General features: G+C 40.4%; 1 protein-coding gene across 5 annotated transcripts in view; it reads right to left on the bottom strand.

Annotated features, from left to right (window-relative positions):
• Nucleotides 1-22,359, bottom strand: part of whrna (whirlin a) — a 150,884-nt gene that overhangs the window by 73,534 nt on the left and 54,991 nt on the right. For all 5 annotated transcript variants that reach the window (XM_037752962.1, XM_037752960.1, XM_037752961.1 and 2 more), the window contains exons 4-5: nt 8,559-8,777; nt 2,973-3,098 (exon numbers count right to left, since the gene is read on the bottom strand). In XM_037752962.1, the coding sequence (XP_037608890.1) occupies nt 2,973-3,098; nt 8,559-8,777 (345 nt within the window). The remainder of the gene's footprint in view (nt 1-2,972; nt 3,099-8,558; nt 8,778-22,359) is intronic.

Raw genomic sequence — 22,359 nt, 5'->3', positions numbered from 1 at the left:
CACTCCACATCAAGATGCTATGCTGAGTGTGTGTGCCTGTGTGGGCCCTCTAATAGGTGTCTGTGTAATTGGCTGGTTGACAGGCTGATCACTAACAGGCGTGAGATGAAGGGCTCTGCGGAGGAGACGTCCATCCTCGCTCTCCTTCTGTTGCCATGTCACCGTGACAAGCACACATCTGTAAGCAAAACTAAGCAAGGCTGAGCACTCTAAGGGTAGATGCCTGAATATGAAAAGATCAGTGTGTACCCAGTTTCTGATTATGGTACATGTGTCCTGCATTTTTTTTAACAAGCAACTATACATCAGAAGTATCAGACAGACCACTGGAGAGTTCAATAACGTACATAAGATAACTACAAAACTGCAGCTGTACAGTGATACATTTGTACAATATGTGATTATATAGTGTATCTGGCAACTATGCGTTGCTAGTAGTTTGGCAGAGTATTAATCTAACAATGTTTAAAGGTACTGTACTCCCCCAGGGAGATAGAGAGAAACAGAGAGAGAAGTAGAGATGTGATACAAAACCTTTCTTTGATCATGAAGCCTAATGTAACTCTACAATTCTCTGGTTTACCAGTAAAGTGTATGAACTACAGTGCAGATCGGAGTCTCTGTTAACAGTGACAAACAACAGCTGTCTCATACGAACGGGTCCAACGCTGGCTGCATCTGTAAAACGTTCTAAAATTGGTGTATAATGTTGTTAATAAATTATTCGGGCCATTCAAATGAAAGAAAAAGCCATCAATGTCGCCCTGCATTTAGTATGACGTCAATATATTTCTCTCAGCACCCCCAACTCTGTCTTCCAGCGTCCTGGCATGTGTCATACAGCAGTGGTTCCCCTTAAGAGGGCGCCAAAGATCCCAGAGGGTGCGCCAGGATTTGTCTTCTCTGAGATTGTCAATATAAGATTTGCATATGTTTAACTAAAATCATAATAACACACTTACTGGATAATTTATACAAAAGTCTGTATATAAAACTATTTAAAAAGATACATGTTTTTGCAACTTTGAAGGCTTAGATGCCCAAATTAAAAGGAGTATAGTCACCGATCAATGTATACAAAAACAAACAGCATATGTTACTTTCTAATTTGTTCAAACACCTGCAAGCAATTATTCTTGACGGCCCATATGGTTAAGAAGAAGGGGGATAGCAGCTTGACAGGAAATAGCCCAAAGTAGTAAGATATTGGTATAACTCTTCCTGTGTTATTATGTCAAAGTGACAAAATATATTTTAAAGGAAATGTCCCCACTGGTGAGAGATGCCTGTATTCAGTAGATGTCTCACCGGTTAGAGAGGTCTAATCATAGACGGGCCCGGTGGTGAGTCAGCCTGATCCCTGATGGCTTTTCTGCACTTTTAATGTCCTACATTAAATCCCTACCAGATGACCCTGGGCTCTGACATCCCTGTAAGGACAGCAGGTGTAAAGAATGTCTTCCCTCTCAGGAATCAATGCTTTTGTAAAACAAAAAAGAAAAATTACAGTAGCTACAAAAGGTTTCTGAAAACAATTTAGTCGTGCATGCTGAAACTAATCGTATTGCTGATAACATGCTATTAATTTGTTCAAAGAAGTATTACAGGTTGTTATGTGTAGAGTTCAAACGATTAGTTTATTAGTTGATCGACAGAAAAGTAATCGACAGTTATTTTGATAATTGATTCATCAAGTCGTTTTTGAAGCAGGTTTTCTTTTGACTTTTGGTCAGACAAAACAAGACATTTGAAGATGTCATCTTAGACTGTGGAAGCTGTGATGGACATATTTCACAATTTTTCTGACTCATGTTTGATATATCATAAGTGCATTGAGGCTGGCCCACACTAACAGATTGAAAATGTGAGAGACCCCACACATAACGACATGTTACGTTAAATGTAACAGTTTTGTTCCTATAGTGTGTGGAGAGAAACGATTTGGCCAAAACATCACACCACACACTAACAGATTTCATTCATGAACAACAAGAAACTCAAAAAAACGTAAATCTCGCAAAATCTCGCGTGATCAAACGTGACTTTAGTGTAAACAAAAATGGCAGATGACAGGCAGGAAGACTTTGTGATGTTAGTTTTTGCACTACTTTGTACTGAAAATTCAAGATGAAAAAAAAAAAAATAATGGATGAATTCATGGAGACACGTTAAATAAACACTTGTTGTGTTGTTGCCACAAATCAACAAGTTGGTCCTCCATTTCTTACTACTACTTTATGCTTCACGTTTTGCATTAAAAATGGTAAATGGTGCATTTATATAGCGCTTTTCAATTCTTTCCACTCAAAGAGCTTTACACTACATGTCAGCATTCACACACACACATTCATACACTGATGGAAGAGACTGCCATGCAAAGATCCCATCAGGCTCTAATCTAAATGCTCATTCACACACCAGCAATTTGGGGTTAAGTATCTTGCTCGAGAACACTTTGACATGTGACCCGAGGAGCCGCTGCCCATTAGCTCATGCATTAACGGCAGCTGCCATGACAACGGTGGTTGTCCTTCCGCTTCAGTCAGATGGGTTTTCAATTGGCTATCGTTCTTTCCCACGAGACTGCGTCATTGACTGTCCTCTGCGTTCCCCACACACAATGGGATATTCGATTGTAAATATTGAACATGTTTAATATTTACAATTTGAAATCGGGAGCCGATCGGGAGATATAAAAAACACTCTTAACAGATCTCACACCACAGGAATATCTGGAAAGATAATCGGGGCTTTGCTGACCATTGTCGGGAGGGGGGAATCGGGTGCTTTATTCTCGTGTAGTGGCATTAGGCGCCAAAAACTGTGTGAGGAAAGGCCTCAGAAAAGGAAGGCTCAATATGGGAGAGAGATATGTTGTGCAGTTCCCTGCAAGCTTATCTAAAATATCAGTTGGATCAAAGTGAGACAGTGTGTGTGTGAGACAGCGAGTAAAAGATCGATTGAAGTGATACCTTGAGTCCTCCACACTCTGCTGCTGATCCCTGGTCCACTCCGGTGATGTAGATACCCAGAGCATATTCTGCTCCCCCCCGGATCATCAGACCCAGAGACCGGCCATCATCCAGAACCAAGTTGACCTATTGAAGACAGACAGAGAAACCGATAAATACGGCAGAAGCAGGGGTTAAATACATAAAAATGGTGTGAACCAGACACCTCTTTATTATCAACATTGTAAATGACATTTTGCAGTCTCAATTGCGCTGCGTGACAGGCTGCCAGACTCGCCCGTGGTGTCGGGCTTTTCACACTGAAATGGAGATGTGAAACACAATGCATAGAAGAAATGACAGCCGTGCTCTGAGCTGGGATTTGCCGGCAGAAAATAAAGAGTTTCAGTAGATGCGGTGACTCAGTCAGAGCCATTAATGGAGGAGGCTGAAGCTGTTCTGATTGGAGGAATGAGGAATGTTTGAATTCGTCAATCAGTTTGTTTACAAGGCTCATCCGTGTCATTCTCCCTAACAAGCAGAGCGGACGATATGCGACACTGTTTGAATTCAAACAACCAACCTTAATCTACCAACCGGAAATATCTCTGCTATAGCACCCAAATAAACCCACTGCTGCAGGGAGCTAATGATACCTACAGGACATACAGTACGTGACTATGCCAAAATGACTCCAGTTTCTACATTTGTCTATTTAACAAGCTATTCAATCTTGTACTGTATTTAAGCATGGAAAGGTCTCTTCAGAGCAAAATGAGTTTACTTGTAATGATCATAATACATGATGTATGTAAACAACAAATTATGCTTCTTTTAAAGCAAAACTAGAATTACCGCTTCACAGTTGTATGCCTCCGCCAACCAGTCAAGTTGCATCCATGTCTGTTCAAAATGTCATCACTTCATCATTTCATCCTGTTATACATGTAAGTGAAATTATCATAATTAGCATATGAATTCTTGAGTAATTGCCAAAAATGTGCTTTGTGAAGTCATAGTGACCTTGACCTTTGACCACCAAAACCTAATCAGTTTATCCTTTAGTCCGAGTGGACGATTGTGCCAAATTTGAAGAAATTTGCTCCAGGCGTTCCTCAGATATTGTGCTCACAAGAATGGACCGGACAGTCGGACGGACGGTCGGACGGACAACCAGAAAACGTAATGCCTCTGGCCATGGCGGTCACCGCCGTGGATGCATAAAAAGGTCCATGCTGTCACAGACAGCATGCGTATTGTCTGAATAAAAAAAATAAAGTAAAAAAAAATCAACTTCAGTTTTTGCATCTGAAAAGTGAAATACTCTTATTTACCGGTATGTTAACATTTGTGTTATTACTGAAACCATCAGTGCAACTTGATTACCTGAAGCCAAAATGGAGTCAATGTCTCAAGATGTTATAAAGCAACGTATACACTCAGAGGAAAGCTGGAGGACCAGCGTAAACACTGCAGTATATATGTGGTTGAAAGACATTGACATGGAATCCATCCAGCAGGGTACCTCTAACATTTACATCCAAACTATCTCCCTTCTCTGCAGGAGACACAGCTTTGGGTTGGACGTTAAGAGGCTGTTCTTCCAAGGATGATGACACATCCTTTACACATTTTCTTTTTACACTATAATATGTTTCAGGCAGTGCTAAAGCACCTGAACAAGAACTCAGTGATCAAGAACAAGCTATTTGCTTAAGGAGTGACAACGTCCACTCATTCTGCACAAATCAGACATCTACTTTTCTCAGTAAAATGATGACACATTTCACAGTTGAGTGGATCTAACACATCTCATTGAGAGTGAGTCTGATAAGCAGAGGGACTAAAGGGACAGCACTTGGCATGTAAAGATAAAACTATATATATATATATATTAACCTCCCAGCTGCTGTCCCATGCCTTGATCTATGAAAGGCTTCGGTAGGCCTATTTGCTTTCCGTTCCGGAGGCTATAGGGTTGGATGAAGGGTTCATTTGTCTGATAAAACAGCTTTATTCTACCCCACTGGCAGTGACTCCATCAAGTTTAATCTGCTCTTCTTTGTTTGGTGCCGCTGGGTCATCTCATCAGGGGTGTCCCTTAACTCTGCAGCTATTTGCTTTGGCCCTTGAGCCTTTAGCTCACTTAATGCAGTAATTTTCAAATGTCAGAGCCATCTTTGTTCATGGCACACAACATTACACGCTGATGATTTCCAAATGTTTACTTAATAGTTACTGTGAGGAACCTTTATCTGGTTATGAAACCGTCTAAATTTAATATTGATCTTTATATATGACCTACAGAAGCAAACGAGACCATCAGAATATTGGCTATTTTTATATCGTTATTCTTAATTACTTTTTTTTTATCTCTGTGGAAGATATCTGACGTTTGGTTCCCACTTCTAACAAGACTTGTGAGCTAATAGTAAAACGAAGTTGGTATCACGCGGTATCTCTAGGTCGTCAGTTAGTATGGAAGAAACTGATAAATGGCTGAGCTTGACGGTAAGTGCCTGGCAACCACTTGATGTGAAGAAAATGCAATGGAACGAGGAGGGACAATGTGACATCTAGTGGCTGAATGTCATCAATAGCACCTTTAAGTAAGTAGCTGCGTAATAAGCGGGAAAATGTAGAGCGAGCCAGCCATTGTTGCAAAATCAACCCAGAAAGGGCAATGCAGGACACCAACTTTCCCTTACTTGGAAAGCAAAGAGACCACATTAAAGTTTACACTGTGTACTGGGAGAGTCTCAGCGGTGGCTTAGCTGTGCCAAACTTTAAATTGTGCATTTCCCTCCATCACAATGAAGCCCGTGATTACTGGGTTTGATCCTAATGTAGCTGTCTGATGCCAAGATTGAGAAGCGGACTCAGTAGCACCTTGGCAACTACAACATGACACGTATGCAAATACCTCTATTAAACAATGTCAGTTTCCTCCTTGTTATTTTCCCACCGGTGTCTGTTTGGCATCTGGCGCAGGAATCTTACTTTCATTCAAAGCATATGGCCGCTGCAGCTCTTCTTTTTTGATAACAACTGTCTGCTTATTGGGAGGTAAATCAGCCACCTTTGCTCAGTGAGAATACAGAGGCATTCATGCTCTCTGTGACATTTATGCGGGACATGGTTTTTAATTACCAGACTCATGCTTCTTTCATTGGCAGCACATACTGTAGCAGCTCTTAGGGCTCATAGTGTTCTCTGGCATCTGCTGTTATCATGGAACAACTTCAATATGCTGTTTGTCTCTAAAAGGAGTCTCAGTGGTCTGGTGTCGCTGTTTTGTAAGCAGTGGAATGTGAGGAGGCACTCATGAAGCCTTTGTGTGGGACAGACACGCGCATTTAATCATTCTATCTCATGAATTACTGTATATAACACATATTATAATGAGTGAAATTACTGCTGCGTTTATGAACTGCATCATACAAGTAGCTTTACCTGTTTTTAATCTAAATTACCTTTAAAAGTAAAGCTAAAACAGCCAAACTATCTACTAGACACTAGAGTTAAAACATTTTCTAAACGTTATCTACTTGGCAATAACTACAGCCAAGTGGAGCTGAAGCAGTAAAGATTAATGTGTGGCTCTCAGCTGCTGAAAAATTGAAAGTTTGAGTGTAATAAATCTTTTAAACAGCTCTGACAGCTCCTTCCCTACAGGTTGCCAGGTGGTGACAGGGTGGAGTTTTGTGGTACCGAAGGTCCAATTACTGTTATTGTTTAAGTTTTGGATATTTTTTTTTTTTAGTGTCTATCATCTTTTGTCCATTACCGAGTCTTACAGTTATAATTCACTTTTAGGCCCCCATCAGACAAGAGTGTGTTTTAGCAGCCTGAGGCGGCTTTTTGTAATTGTTTTCAATGCGCTGTTTTTGTGTTGCTTAGCACCTCATGTTTATCAGCTCTGCGCGCCTTATATTTTTACAGGAGAGCCCTGAAAGCCTCAAATTGATTTTTTTTTAATTTAGAGCGGAAAGGCAGCCGACATCATTAGTGTTTTTTTATCTTTGTGGTGACTTTTGCTGGATAGCTGGAGCTTTATGACTTCACCAACCGTAGTTACCATGATACCAGAAAACAGCAGGAGGTAAATTAGTGCAGTACTTGAGATTTTGTGTAAGTTGTTCTCATAAATTCAAACTGTACTATTAAATATTTGGGTTGCATACAGTTCATGATTTGTAATAAGATAATGTTAGCACTCATTTGGTGGTTGCTTACTAACATATAAAGTAGGGCTGTCAATCGGTTAAAATATTTAATCACGATTATTCACATAATTGTCCATAGTTAATCGCGATTAATCACAAATTAATCACACATTTTTTATCCGTTCAAAATGTACATTAAAGGGAGATTGGTCAAGTATTTAATACTCTTGTCAACATGGGAGTGGGAAAATATACTTGCTTTATGCAAAATATGTATTTATTAATGGAAATCAATTAACAACACAAAACAATGACAAATATTATCCAGAAACCCTCACAGGTACTGCATTTATCATAAAAAATATGACCATCCAAACTACTTAAACTCTTTCACAGCCACTATAACTGGGCATTGCAAATATAACTGAAGTCTGATTCTGCAAATCAATAACCTACTTTATGTGTCACATATATTCAGACACTGGTTTTGGTGGACAGTTTGGGAGAAGGTTTGATGAGGGTGAGGAGTTAACATGATAGAGTTAAGTAGAGTGGAGATCAGAGTCCTATGACACAGAGACGTTCAGCAAGAAGGGACTTCATTAGCAGAGTGAGAAAAACAAAACTGTTCATAACTCTGCTGAATGTAAACAGAGAAGTTATTATCCAGTCTAATGTTCCTTTCACAGCATGACGCCTGTTACAGCAGCAAAACTTTTGTTGGTGTCTTTCAAAGAAAGACACCAACAAAACAAGGAACAGGAAGTTGGATATGACTTTTAAATTTTTTCATGGAATTCATGATTTAACTTTTTTATATTTAGTTTCTTTAGCTCAGCTTTATATAGCTCGTCTTTTCACATTTGTCATGAATATTCCATTATATATATTCTAGCATTAACTCTCAGAGATTTAAAGAAATATAAGACATTATCCATGCAGCTAATACAGTATATCGGCAGTACGTTTTTTGCAAACAGAAGATGTTGCTTAAGTGCAAAGTGCACAATGGATGTAAGGGGCAACACGTTTTGAACAAATCAATGTCATGGTGTCCAATGAAATATTTAAAATGATGAATCAACATACACAGTGCTGAACACATCTTATTCAGAATATGAATATTTTACTTTTCCCCCTTTCCCCGCGGGGAAATGTTGCGACACAGTGCGTTGTCACCGCATTTTGTACCGTGGGTAATACAGCGTAATGACTTCAGAACAAGCGTACAATGTGTTGACACGAAAGTCGGAAGCCTTAGCTTTCCACTGCAAGAAGAATGAATTCTATAGCTATTATGGTTTTTATTTTAGATAGATTTAAACTGGATCGTGCAAACAGCGTCCGTTTTCAAAGTGTCAAACAAAAAAGGTATAGACAATAGAAACACTTCTCCGTTATTGCAGAACTCCAGTGTTTTGTTTCCCAGGTAAAGCCTCACCTTCTTCTCGTCTCCCTCCTGCAGTAGCTGCATGTTGCTGCGTCGCTGGCTGTCAGTTCTCCGCAGGGTGGCGCTCCGATGCTCAGGCAGGTCAGGAGGAGGGGAAACACTCCGACCCTGAGGGTCAACCCAGGTATAAACATGGTTGGTCACATAGCCACCTGGAATCCGCCCGACCGAACGCACAGAGAGGCAAAGCTTTTTACTGCCCTTCAGCACCTGAGGAGAGGAGAGGAGAGGAGAGGAGAGAAGAGGAGAGGAGAGGAAAGGAGAGTGAATTCAGGCCACACTATCAACACAAGTCAAACATTTGTATTTCTCAAAACATACAGTACATGAGTGCAAGTTCAAAGAGAAAAGAGTACCATCACAAATCCACACTTCAATCAATTTAATTTGATTTTCTAAGGCCATAGAATATGCCCACATAAATATGTGTGTGGTACAAACACTGTGTGTGGTCGTAGCAGTGAATAAAGGTGGACACAATAAATTTGGGCAAATATTAAAGATTATAGAGAAGCAACCTATTTTTGCAGTGCTTCCCATCACACCAAACACCCCACACACACACAGTAAACACATTTCTAACACATTTCTACTGAAAATTGCTGTTGGCTGTGCCTCATTGCCTTCTGATAGCTTGCTGTATGTGCAATCCCTCTGCAGATCAATGTATTCCCATGTGCCCGGTGGTCTGGAGAAATCGGACCGAACAGATTTGAAGCTCTTAATGATCAAACAATCCTTGTGCACCACAAACACAAACAGGACCTCGGCTTTCATTTCACACTAGGAAAGATCACAAACACTGCCAATTTAAAAACTGATATTACTATTACTACTCCAAGACAGTAGGCTCACCTCATGAGCGTACTGCTTTTTTGCACAGACTGCAATCTCAATTAAAGGCACAAGCCTCTGGAATTCCCTTCCTGTCAACTCAAAGCAGAGTCAGGATTTTAATACATTTTCTACAATATTCAAGTCCTGGTTTAAACTTGGCTAGAACTGTTTTCATTAGTGATGGGCAGCTTGATACTGTGATACTCATTTGGTGTTGATTCCTTTGGAAAAATATTCATTATAAATTATATAAACAAAACGTGGGTGGCTGCATCACTTCCAAACGTTTTCAATATAATGTTTGTGCCAAAACAGCCCTGAGCTGTCCCGTGTCAAATGACTGTGGAAACCTATGTGAGATCAAAACGTAGCACGCAGTCGTGCACTTCCGCATCACAAATGTGAGTGAGTCTACTGCAGGAGGTCTACTGAGACCGAGCCGAGAGTCGGAGAATGCCAGAATGGCAGAAAGGAAACGTAGCATTGTGTGGTGCTACTTTTCCCCTGTAGATAAAATCACGGCAAGATGCACTAATTGTATCAAGAAAGTGGCACACAACAGCAACACGAGTACCCTCTTTAAATATTTAAAAACAACACACTTAACGTTGCGCAAGTAAAGTCAGGAGGCGGAACAAAGGCAAGAAGATGTCCATATATCCAAGTCTCCTGCAGCAGCCTCTGTCCAACAAAAGACGTTGCAAAGGAGAGATTTGAGAGAGGCCAAGCATATTCAGGTACAGGTAGCACCATTATTAGTTTGTTTTTGCTATGTCTGTCTGTCTGTCTGCACTTCATCATCAAAATCTCATTTTAAAGTTGGTTGTTACGTGAGTTCAAGTTTCAAGTTCTTTATAATCATGTGCACAACAATGACAGTGAAGCAGACTCTGGCAATGAAAATCTTGGACCTCAGACTCCCTCCAACATTGCTCATTAAATACGCAGGCTATAAAAAAAGGAAAATCAATCAGAAGCAAAATGATAATCTACGACATAAAATAGTGTATAAAATATAAGGCTAAAATATAAACATAAATAAAATGTATAATAAAGTAGCCTAATATTTTGTGCTACTGTTTGTTTCATTTCAAATATTTTAATCGATTGACAACCCTAGTAATCAGCAAAACAAAACTCAAAACCCATACCATGAAACCCCCAGAAGTCTGTTGACTCTGCGTGTAAGGTTGTTGAAAAGACTTCTCAAAGTAGCTCTTTATTCTGCACCAAAGCACAATACACCTCCATTCTCTTCTTCGGTGAACCACAAATAACGCTAACGCTCACATTAATCTCCCCTCATCTGTCTTCTTCCGACAGTACTTGCAAAGAACTACTAAATGCTCTGGGTGGAAGGCCTATTAACATATGCCGCGAGCAACAACTCAAATTATTTCTTGTCACAGTGCAGCAGATTGCAGAGGAGGCCCGTCTCCTTGAGCACAACGATCCAGCTGAATCAATTTCACAATTCTGATTTGTGCTGAGAGATAATAACTTCAATTCTGAGGCAACAAAAACCCTGTCAGCACTGAAGATCACTGACTGGAGCAATATGCCTGTCGTCTCTCCCTCCCTCTTCCACCTCCTCCCCTCTTTATGGGCAGCATCAGTGCAGAGGTATAAATAAAAGTATACAACCGATAAGTTCAGCGACACATGAGCGGGCACACTCCTAGTGGCCTTTACTCACAGGGAGAAGATGAAACTTCAAGACAGGAAAATACTTTCATACAGAAAGGCACACAGAGTCATGCACAAACAGCATGGAGTCAAAAAAGGAAAATTGCCTGTCTTCTTGATTTTATTGTTGTGTCAAAACTTTGACAGCGTTGATGTCTAAGGCTATCTCCTTGATTTGAACAGTGCACATCACCAACCCATGAAATGTATCGCATCCCTCTGAGCCATCACAAATCACCAGGGGGGTCCTGGGAATCCAAATGCAATCAGGATCACACTGTTTTCAGCGCGAACTGGGGTGACATTTCCTTTTGCAATTACTATGCTGCCATATCCCTACAATATGCACACATTTGAATGCAAGCTGTCCTAAGAAGTGTACAATTTTCTACTTTTACTGTCTATGTAATGTTGCTTTTGACAACAATATCTAGGAGTTCGGGAAGAAACCTGAGCCGTTCTCAGCTGCCTGACGTTAGCCTAACGTGGTGAAACAAGTAACGTCAGCTAAGTTAACACTTAGCTTCTTAGCTAGTGTCACTAACGTTAGTGGGCTAAAGGCACTATCTAGGGGCTAAATTAACTCAATCAACTAACTGTGGCGTTATTGTGAGTTATAACGTTAGATGCTCCAACTAGGGCAACCAAATGACCACAAAGTAAACATCATTAATTGGTCAACATCACAACAACACCTACAAAGTGTCTGCTAACCGTTTTAACTGACTCAGCCGAATGTGTTGTGGTTGCTTGTAGTGACGGTTTTAAATACATACTCATCTGTGTTTATTATCTACACCAAACATTTCCGTAAGTTACTACGAGCAACAACAGACGCCTCGGAGCTTTGGCTCAGACACTGAGTCACTACGACTTGCCATAGCAGTAATGGCAGTCCTGCTAGATCGCGGAACACACAAAGCAGTTGCAGGATCTGTCTATACTGATTTCTTGTATACTAACCATTTAACGTCTCAACACATTCTCACTCCCAACTTATCAAATACCGCCGCTTGGTCAGTGGCTTCAAACTATGACGCTCTACGTACCCCTCAAGCGTAAGTTTTAGACGTGTCAGGGACAGCGTGTCAGTTTCCGCTCGTTACATGCATCGTGTCTTTTCAAAATAAACTTCTGTGTTCACAGGAAACGTAGAGTTTATTGCTCGTTACATGCATACAGTGTACATTTCAAAATAAACTTCCAAAGTAGGTTTACTTAGTTTTTACGTTTACTTGATTAGGTTTAAGCAACATAACTGCTTGGTTAGGTTTAGGAAAAGATTGTGGTTTGGGTTAAAATGGACTCGTCACATAAGTTACGTAACAAACCAACCATCCACCCCGACTTGGACTTTCTTGCTCTTTGTACTACGTCAGTTGTTCTGACTGTATAATAATGACGTGGATGGGTTTACATCGGAGTTAGTTGAAAGCCCGGTGCGTCTCATACAGATGCCAACAGGTGCCTCGGTATTCGAGGACCACTGACCAAGAGTCTGAATTTGACGAGTTAGGAGTGAGAACGGGTTGAAGGTGAATTATGTAGTGCATACTGAAGGCTACTATTATGGAACTGGGACACAGCTATAATTATGTTGAGACTAGGAGGATAGAAAGTTCTACGGGATGATGATATCACTGCAAAAGAATCTTTAAAAATTGCACTGCAGCATCCACAATCTCAAGCAGGTTTTTAACTCAAATTACTGGGGTGTTGTTTTGATTTGTTGATTGTTTGATCCAAGCACATTGGCTTCTCTCTTATAGACTCTTTGCCAACCAGCTACAGAGCACCACTTTGATTTATGGTTCCAAACAGAGTTTATCAATGCTGGTCTGAGAAATGTAGCTGCATTTAGGGGGAATGGAGGAAAAAGGCAAAATGGGCAGTGTTTGGATGCAATGAGAAGCCGGAGTGCAAGGTGTTAGGGCAACACATGGAGAAAAAGAAAGATGCAGGGTAATGGAGGCGATGGCGGGAGGGCAGTGGGTTTAACAGGCTACTCCGTCCTGTGAATAAGAAACAGTGATAATTGACTAAGCAGCCGTTGTACAGTGGCCCTAATGTGTCGTCCCTGGAGGAAAGTGCTGATTGTGACACTGGGCTGATGGGGCTCGGCCCCACTTTCAAACAGAACAAACATAGCTGGGGAAATAATGGAATGTATACCAGAGCATAATGGGAAAATGGCAACGCCAGGTAAACTGTTTTCAGATGATGCCGCAGCAAAAACAATACGCTCTCATGAGAGTCTGGCCTATCTATTCTATACACAAAAGCTGACTGCATAAAGCTTGGCTGCGGCTGTAAAATTCATCCAGTTTTACCACTTAGAAATGCATGGTCATATACTGCAGGAGATTTAATGCTACCTGGTGTCAGGAAAATTACAGAGTAAGAAATGACTTACGGTATGAGACATGAGGGATTCAACCATTACCCCTAGTTATGTAACGAGTATGTATTAAATGGCCCCAATGATAACTCTTCAATTGGAGTAGCTAAATCTCCAATCATTAGATGATGTCATGTGCTAATATGACTACAGTATGTGTCGTGACTACACAACTATTTGAATAGCAAAATGTTAGTCAAAATCTGTATATGAATTCAAACAAGTCAATAATAATACACAACGTATTCCCCAGGTTGTCAAATCATTTATATGAAGGCAGCCTTTCTGCCAGTGTAAAGACTAGGTGATAAAGGCCCTGTAAACAAAATACTTGCATATTTTGAGAAAACATCTAAATCTATTTCTAATCAGAGTAAACAAGATGAAATGAGTAAATGTGCAGAGTGGTGTGAGAGAAAAAATCGATACAGCATTGTATCGCAATATTTTTCGTGGCAATACTGTATACACAATGTCAAGTATTGATGTTTTATTATACTGTATAATACACTATAAGTCGCTATTCTCTCTCTCAGAGGTTATATTGGATGAAACTAGAAAACCTAACCTAATCGATTGGTACCAACCATGTCCTGTTAGCTTGTTGAGAAGAACACTAATTAACGCTCCAAAGTTACACTAAATTTTGCCGAGGAAAAACTGGCATGGCCATTTTCAAAGAGGCCCTTTGACCTCTCACCTCAAGATATGTGAATGAAAACTCTGAGATGAACATAGTGAAAGCTGTATCTTATTATATAAAACAGATGTTGACAAACTGCATAATCTGCAGTTGAATCTGCAGAGGAATTCCCTTGCAAACAAGGAAGATGACCAGACATTAGGAACGTTGGCATATGCGTGCATATCTTTCTTGCATATCATAACAAAAAAAAAACTCCTGAAAATGGTTCATAATCGTTGTTGTTTTTCTGTTGTAAAAACATTTGAGATTTGTTGCTGGGCTCTGTTTTTGAAATAAACTCACTAAATGAGTCATCAAATCTAGAGAAAAATATTGCTAAATTGGCAACGCTGGGCCCCCAACTGGAGTTAAGCCCCCACTGCTCTACCTGATGTCCAATACAAGAACACAAAGTCTCTGCTTTAATGAGGGTTCAGACAAGGTTTTGGTTTGGACAGGTGGATTTATGAGAGTAAAAGAAAACGATCCACCAGTCGTCTGTTAAAAGCCTTTCTTCTTTTGGTGCTGGCAGATGATTTGGCTGCAGAGTTGGAACCACTCAATGCTAATTGTTCCAGCTAATTGCACACGCTTGATAAGATGTCGTAAACAGACATGATGCACAGGTGAACACAGGTTCATCAAAGCGTGCAATCTTTGTACACAGTCACACACAAACAATCACACCAACCTGCGAGCACACAGATCGGATGGATGGAAGTGATACAGACGCACAAAGCACAGGAAACAAAGAAAAGAAAAAAGCAGTCAGGCAAATTGCCTTTCACCCTGTTTATTTGCTGCTGTCAGAAAAGATCTGTTTCACACAAACACACAAACACACCAGTGATATTTGTAAGAAAAATCTACTGTCCAATACAATTCCACAATACTACTACAGGGACAACTTCTTATCTAAATTCTATTTTTAAAATAAATATTGTTAGGGTACATCACACATGCTCTCAAAGAAGGTCTCTCTCTCATATTACAGGACTGGACACATAATTGCTCTGATGCATACTTTTAAGTCTCATATCAAACCTTTTTAAAGGAGCTCTATACGGAATCTCAACATGGCGATGGCTGACCGACGGCTCGCAGCTAACAGTGCTAACAGAGCAATGACAAACAAGTGTCCCATGTCCCATCTGCTAACATGGAGGGGGCGAGATTTATGACATGTACTGCAGCCAGCCACCAGGGGGCGATCAAGTTGTTTTGGCTTCACTTTTGGGGAGCTGTCATGTTGCCAATCTTTATATACACAGTCTAAGTCGATTACAAAACACACAGAGAGAAAGTGACTTCATTCTCTGTTCAGGTAAACATTACTTCTCTATATCTTGACATAGCAAATAGATGTTTGCTGCTATATTAATGCTCAGAATGTAATATAGAGCACTTTTAAGTAAACTAGAAGAAAATACAGATTGTCCTGATTCCAACTACTTACTAAATAAACAAGCCCCCAAGCAGAGGGAGGTTTTGTAAACACAGAGCATACTTAAGCATGCACATACAATTTCACAAACTTATTAACTTTTTATCTTCATTAAAATGATCAAATAAAGACACAATGAAAAACTGGGAAAGTGACCAATTTCTGAATTAATTTATTCCCGTATCGACTGAATGCTCCACAGGATGGTAAAACCCAAACACAGACAAATAATCACACAACATTCACATAAACCAACGCAGATACCCAAAGCAGCAACTAATCGATCGTGGCTGAATGCTGAAGCCAACTGCAGAAGCGCCGTAAGATCCTCTAATGCCCTGTTCACACATACAGACTCAAACACTGGAGACGAGACAGGATGCCATTCATTGTGAATTCAGCCTCGAAGACATGTTGATGCCGCCCAGCACGACTCACAGACTCAAAAGGCCCCCAGCAGCGCAACATGAGAAAGGTTCAACTTGATGTACAGTAAATGTCCTCTGAAGCACGAGAGCAACAACTCATCCAGCTTGTCTTGATTCCTTAGTGAAAAGGAAGTATAGCTGTTTTCTACTTCAACTCAACAACGTAGAAGTACTTGATGGATGAAAAGCTGTTAATCCTAATTTTCTACTACTTTAACAAGCTACTGGGACTTGAATAGGGGAAACAATGTATGTAAAACCATCGCTATGGAAATGAACTACTTCATCATGCGCTGGTATATTGGCAATGTACAAAAATCATTTGGAGCAGAGCATGTAAATTACGTGCTCAACGCAAGCATGCAAGCTGCGGTGCTTGTTGGGAGACAGGAGAGAGCCTGCCACTTTAAATCTATATGTGTGAAAGAGGTGTAATGGCCATGACACACAGCTTCAAAAAATCTTTGAAGACTGTAATGAAGTGTGAAAACACAGCTTCTCTCTAATCATATAAAATGATTGTGTTTTATCTCCATTAATAGTTAACATCTCTATAGAAAATTTTATTTGGGATGCATGTGTTGGCAGCAGTATTGAAATTACTGCTCCGTTAAGAAGACGTTAAACTTTATAGATGTCATATACTTGATTTACAGGTGTCCATACTCTTGTCTCCTGGTGTAAACCTTTTTTTGCCAAATTTGGATTTTCTGGCTGTAATATCAACAGCATCGAGCAATAAAATCAAAGTCAAGTTATAACTGCTGTGCAGCTGTGGGTCTGGGCCTGGCATTTTGAGGAGGAAAGAGAGGATGAAGACATTAGAGAAGTACAGGACGGTCCATTGTCATGAAACCTTTAAGGACTTAGCATGTTCGTTCTGCTTCAATCTGGTCTTGACACACAACCTCAAACACCAAGGGCAAGTCATTATCTTGGTGAGTTTACTGTTCGGGGAAAACTACCACTTCACACTATGACTGTGGCAATCACCAGGGTTTCAGAGACGTCAGTGATTTATTTTTATAAAGATTGATTGCTCCATTGCTTAAAAATGCTCGATTTCTATGGACTGCAATGGTTTACATGAGAATAGAATTCAAAATACTGTCGAAATTGCAGTTGTTGAGATAAAATCCTGAAAATCACCACCCTACATCTACCATGACCTCAAAATTGTGTCACTTATTTTCATGAACATTGGAGCTTTATTTGGTAAGAACACTACAGTTTGGTGTCAATTGAGCAAAAAATGTGGAGGAGAGGAGGTGAGTGAGGACTTCATAATTCCAGCCAGGATGAAGCATATGAACATTTCTGCTCAAACTTTAGGCGTTTGCTGCAGCGACATCATCAGGACTAATAGCCCACAGTTGAGGAAGTAAGAAGAAGTAGAAGAAGGAGAAGAAGAGGGACCGGCAGCAGAGCTAAACATATAAGAAACGTACACATATGGGTTATGTCACTTTGGCTCCATTTGCATATTTGTGGAACACAAGAGAAAGACTGAGTGAGTAAGTCATTTTGTATTCGTATTAGCTTGAAAGGGTCAGGAGATTAAAAGGACTCATTACTCTTTGTTGGCACCGCTGCATTATGGGTTCACCGTGTGTTTGTCCAATTACAACAGGCAGCAGTGCCGACAGGCTCGGCGGGCTCTAGAGAACGAGCGAGCTTTAGCAAAACTAGAATGTGTTTGTTTGATGGCTCGATGGAAATCCGAGCGCGGCTTGGAGGCGAGCGGGTCTGTCAGGGGTGTGAATGGATCATAGTCGTCGATGCCGTGCAGCGTTGGCACAATTTTCAAAGTCCGATCCATCTATCAGCTGAATGTGTTTGTGCCTTTGGGGGGCGAAAGGCGAAGCATGTAACCCGCAGCCTGTGAGACCGTCGATGAAGTGTTTCCCTGACACTGAGCGAGAGCAAAGAGTAAACGCAGGAATCACATGCTCTCGTTTTCACATCGCTTCAGTTTGCATGTGTCACTCTGACAAGTAGACCCACAATGTTCCAGTCTCTCAGCACACAGTGCAGTCGGAATACATTACAACAGTATGTTTTTATAGCACATTAGATCTGGAATGACACAGTGGCTCGGGGGGGTTTTAGTTTTATTATTGTTTTATGCAGTTTACTGAACTAAAAGACCAAAATAAACATTACGATTACATTCACAATTCAAAGTGCTGGCATTTTAGCTGGGGGTGTTAACAAACACTTTGGGTGAACAGTTTGGGAGTCGTAGACCTTTTATATTCACTCCCACGAGTTTAAAATGATGCAGCAGGTCAACAATCAAAACAGCCCCCGAAAACAAGCAGGAACTAAAGGAGGCTGAAGTACAGACATGCCAGAACATCAGCAGAGAAAATACCAAACGTCTGCTGATGATTTTGGGTCAGAGAGGTAAAACTGTAAAGGATTAAATCCTAATTATGAAATATGATGCCTTTCAATTAATTTTATACCAAGTGTTCAAGTCACATTTTGTCCACTAAAATTGCAGGGAAATATCTATCAACCTCTGTCTTACAATCTTATTTATTTTTGACCATTTCACTGCTTAAGGCTTGCCCACACTTTTTTTCGAATCTTAACAGATGTTGAAAATGAGTCTCTCTTTATCATATTGTATACAGTGATTATCCAACTAAAAAAACAATGTTTTCAGTTCATCAAAGTTAATTTTGGTCACCTAAAAATATCTAATTCAGCATTCGGTTGTGCTCAGCTCCACCCTTTCGTATAACTTCTGGTTGCAAAAAACCAAGATGGCGACGGCCAAAATGCAGAACTCAAGGCTTCAAAAACAGCAGTCCACAAACCAATGGGTGACGTCACGGTGACAACGTCCACTTCTTATATACAGTCTATGATACTGACATACATACCCATGTGTCTTTGTGAGTACTGTTTTGCCACGTGTGTGAGAATGCACGTGCACATTTTGTTGGACATACGTAGAGATGCAGTTTAGACCCCATATGAAGTAAACACTTAGAAGGATTAATGAGTAATTGACACAGCCGCCAACACAGAGACTTAATGGAACCAAGTCATCAATCACAGGGATTAGCCAGAGGAAAACATCCACAATGCTCTGCACCAAGCCATCTCCGTTAATCCTCCCATTCCCCAATCCATCTCTCACTCTCTGCCTCTCCTTTCAATTTGAATCAATGCCACAGACCACCTGCACACACACACACACACACACGCGCGTAAGCACGCATCAATGCATACAAAATACAAATGAGACAATGTGACAGACAGTATATATGTGCAGGAGAAGATTAGAATTACAGTGATTAAACAGTGCAGTTCTTCTGTCTTTCTTTTCATTGTTTTCTATCCATCGTTCCATCATACTTTAGGAAGTCACTCTCTAAGATTTGTATCATAATGCCTACTGTATAAAGCCCCAGTGTCGCTACACTATTGTCATTTATCATTTTAAGGTGAACAGAGAGAATGATTAATGTTGGCTTTCTAAAAAAAAAAAAAAAAAAAAAGACAGGGCGTAGACAGAGAAATGTATAACTGTTATCACTGTGACGGTGCTAGAGAGGAAGCAACAAAGCTCAATCTCATGCAAAAGACTTCAAAACAGACCTGTCAACACATTTTTATCATTCAGATAACTATTGCATATTTAAAGAGTTCTAGCCTCAAATACTGGGTAGAGCCTGAAATATAAACACATAGTACGGTTGGACATTTAGATGGGACTTTAAGGATCTTTTCAAAATAAACTTCTATCTTCACAGGAAACAACTTGATTAGGTTTAGGCAACGAAACTAATTGGTTAGGTTTAGGAAAATATTGTGGTTTGGGTTAAAATAGCTACGGAAGTGGCGTTACCTAAGTACAGAAGTTATGTGACTAATAAATCAGTGGTCTATTTTTCCACCCTGACCTCTACCCATGCGGTGTTTGTCGCTCTTTATATTTCCTGGTTCACTATTACATGGATTACTTTTCATAGGTATAGCTACGAAAGGTGTACAAGAACAGCCTGGATTAGTTGACCGACAGATAATCAACAATTTTGATGATCCCTTTAAGTAACCTATCAAGAAACAATGCCAAACATCTGTTGATTCGCTCCTGTTGGGCCTTTATTCTTCTCTGGGTGAATTTCTGCTATTTCTTCTCATTCTAATCCTCTTGGTCACTTCCGCTTCTCCACGCTGTCCCTACAGTCCCTACAGTCCCTACAGTACATTATTATCATATCATAATGAGTTATTTTTCTGCCCAGATTCCCTAGATGCCATTCTTTAAATATCAATGACATTAAAGCCACCACCTCTCCATCACCTCCAGTCCAGGGAGATTCAACTGAAAGTGTCCATCATCCACCTGCTGGCTTCACTCCACCACTACAACCACCAGCAGCAGCGTCTAGACTCCAGGGGATCCTGTCCTAATGAAGATGTTTTACATCAAGTCTTATCTCCAAAGTCTGTCTCAGTTAACCTCAGCAAGTACTGTTCTCTCCTTATTGAACAGAAGGAACATGAAGATTAAGCGAATTAAACTGCTTATCATTTTTGTACGCGACATCCACCAGGGTTATCATAATGTTCTTTATAATTTACTGTCTCATGTTGGTATTTATAATGGACAGGAGATGTTCAGAGGAGGAAAGAAAAAATGAAAGGAAAGAAATTACAAAGAAAAGAAAGTGGTGAAGAACGTTTAGCCTGTTTATTGGAGCTTTTCTTTGGAACTTGAAAGTAAATCCTACTGCTGATTATTGCTTTTGGGGTTGTATTTAGTGTTAAAAATGTTCTATTAAACTTTTGAAATTGCTTTTTTCCCACCAACATCTCCTACTGCCGACCTTGCCATCCAAGGAGAGGATGCTCTCTCTGAACTGAGCAATGTCGGGAGTTTTTTGTTTGTTTGTTTTACTTGCAGGCTAGGGATTCCTTTTTTTTTTGAGGAGTGTTTCTTTGTCATGAGTTTGGGCTTGGTTGGGAACCACGGCTGTTTTGGGCCTTTGAGATATTGTATGTGAGGTACTCTGGATTGCTGGAGAAGTCGAAAAGGGTTAGTATAATTTACTGATAAAAATTCAGTGGGTCTAACATACAGCACAGTACATATAGTATCTCCAAAAACTCTAAACAAAACAACATTTTTGGACCTCCTTGCTGTGAAACAACACTACCAACTGCTACACCAAAGTGTTATAAGAGGATACACTGATAACTAATGCGTCTTAATTACACAGTGATCAACATGGACACTGATGTGCTTGAGAAATTGTTTAAAAAGAGAAAGAGTGTCAGGGTGGCTGGCGTGGCCATGGATCAATCTACCCCCCACTCATTCCTTTGCACCAGCTCATTAATCAAACTCGCCTCCTATGGCTCCTCTCCTCCCTCTCATATCTCCTGTATTGAACGCCGTATCTTTCAGCGGCTGTTATTTATGACGTCTCCTCCCGGACACAGATGCCCGACATCTTTCACTGACATTTACTCAGACTGAGAGAGAGAGCAACAGAAAGAGAGAGGACAGATAATGGGAGCGGCGAACGCAAATTCATTACTTAATCTTAAGTTAGTCGCATTCCCCTTGCTTCTTTGCATCTGAATATAAAGAAACTTCTCTGGGACCATTCATCATTCATGTTTGGTACAGCATGTGCAATCAGCTGTGATGGGTCTGTCACATTATTAATAAAGTGAAGAATGAATTGGCGCTACAAGCAGCAGCAGACGTGGTTTCATTTTCCACAACAGAACAATGAACATAATCAAACAGTTCATGTTCAGAATCCCCAGCGGAGGACTTCTTTACTGTGCATGTGTTTGATTCTGCTCCCATATCTGAGTGGTCATCACTCTTTGCATCAAGCTCACCATTACAAGAGATGGTTTTGTGCCTGCGTGTTAATTTCGGCTGCCCGTGACATCCGTTTCCACTGCTCACACCGAATCAATTTGAGCGCTCCTCCGCTCGCACACGCATTGATGTACTTCTGCACTCTGACGAGAGCTCCGCCTGGAGCCATCGGAAAAGTGTCTCAGATATCAAGTGGGATGGTTTTAAGTAATTATCACTGCTTCGGCTCGGAGCCTCGCTTAAGGATATGCCAGGACAAATTGAGTTACAGCAGTTACAACAGTAAATTCAGAGCGGGGTAAAGAAGTGAGGATGCTTAACTTAGAGTGAAAATGTAAATTAGGTCTAACACACTCTTTTACTTAGCATAGTGGAGCCAGACTACATGCATAATATTCTCATTTTAAAGTTTCAGGCTGACGAATAAATTATATATCGGATTGTCTTAAAAAATCTG

The sequence above is a fragment of the Sebastes umbrosus genome, chromosome 19 (assembly GCF_015220745.1).
Source record: "Sebastes umbrosus isolate fSebUmb1 chromosome 19, fSebUmb1.pri, whole genome shotgun sequence".
In the NCBI taxonomy this organism is placed as follows: Eukaryota; Metazoa; Chordata; class Actinopteri; order Perciformes; family Sebastidae; genus Sebastes; species Sebastes umbrosus.
The sequence above is the reverse complement of the archived record's forward strand: the minus strand, read 5'-3'. Positions and strand labels throughout refer to the sequence as shown.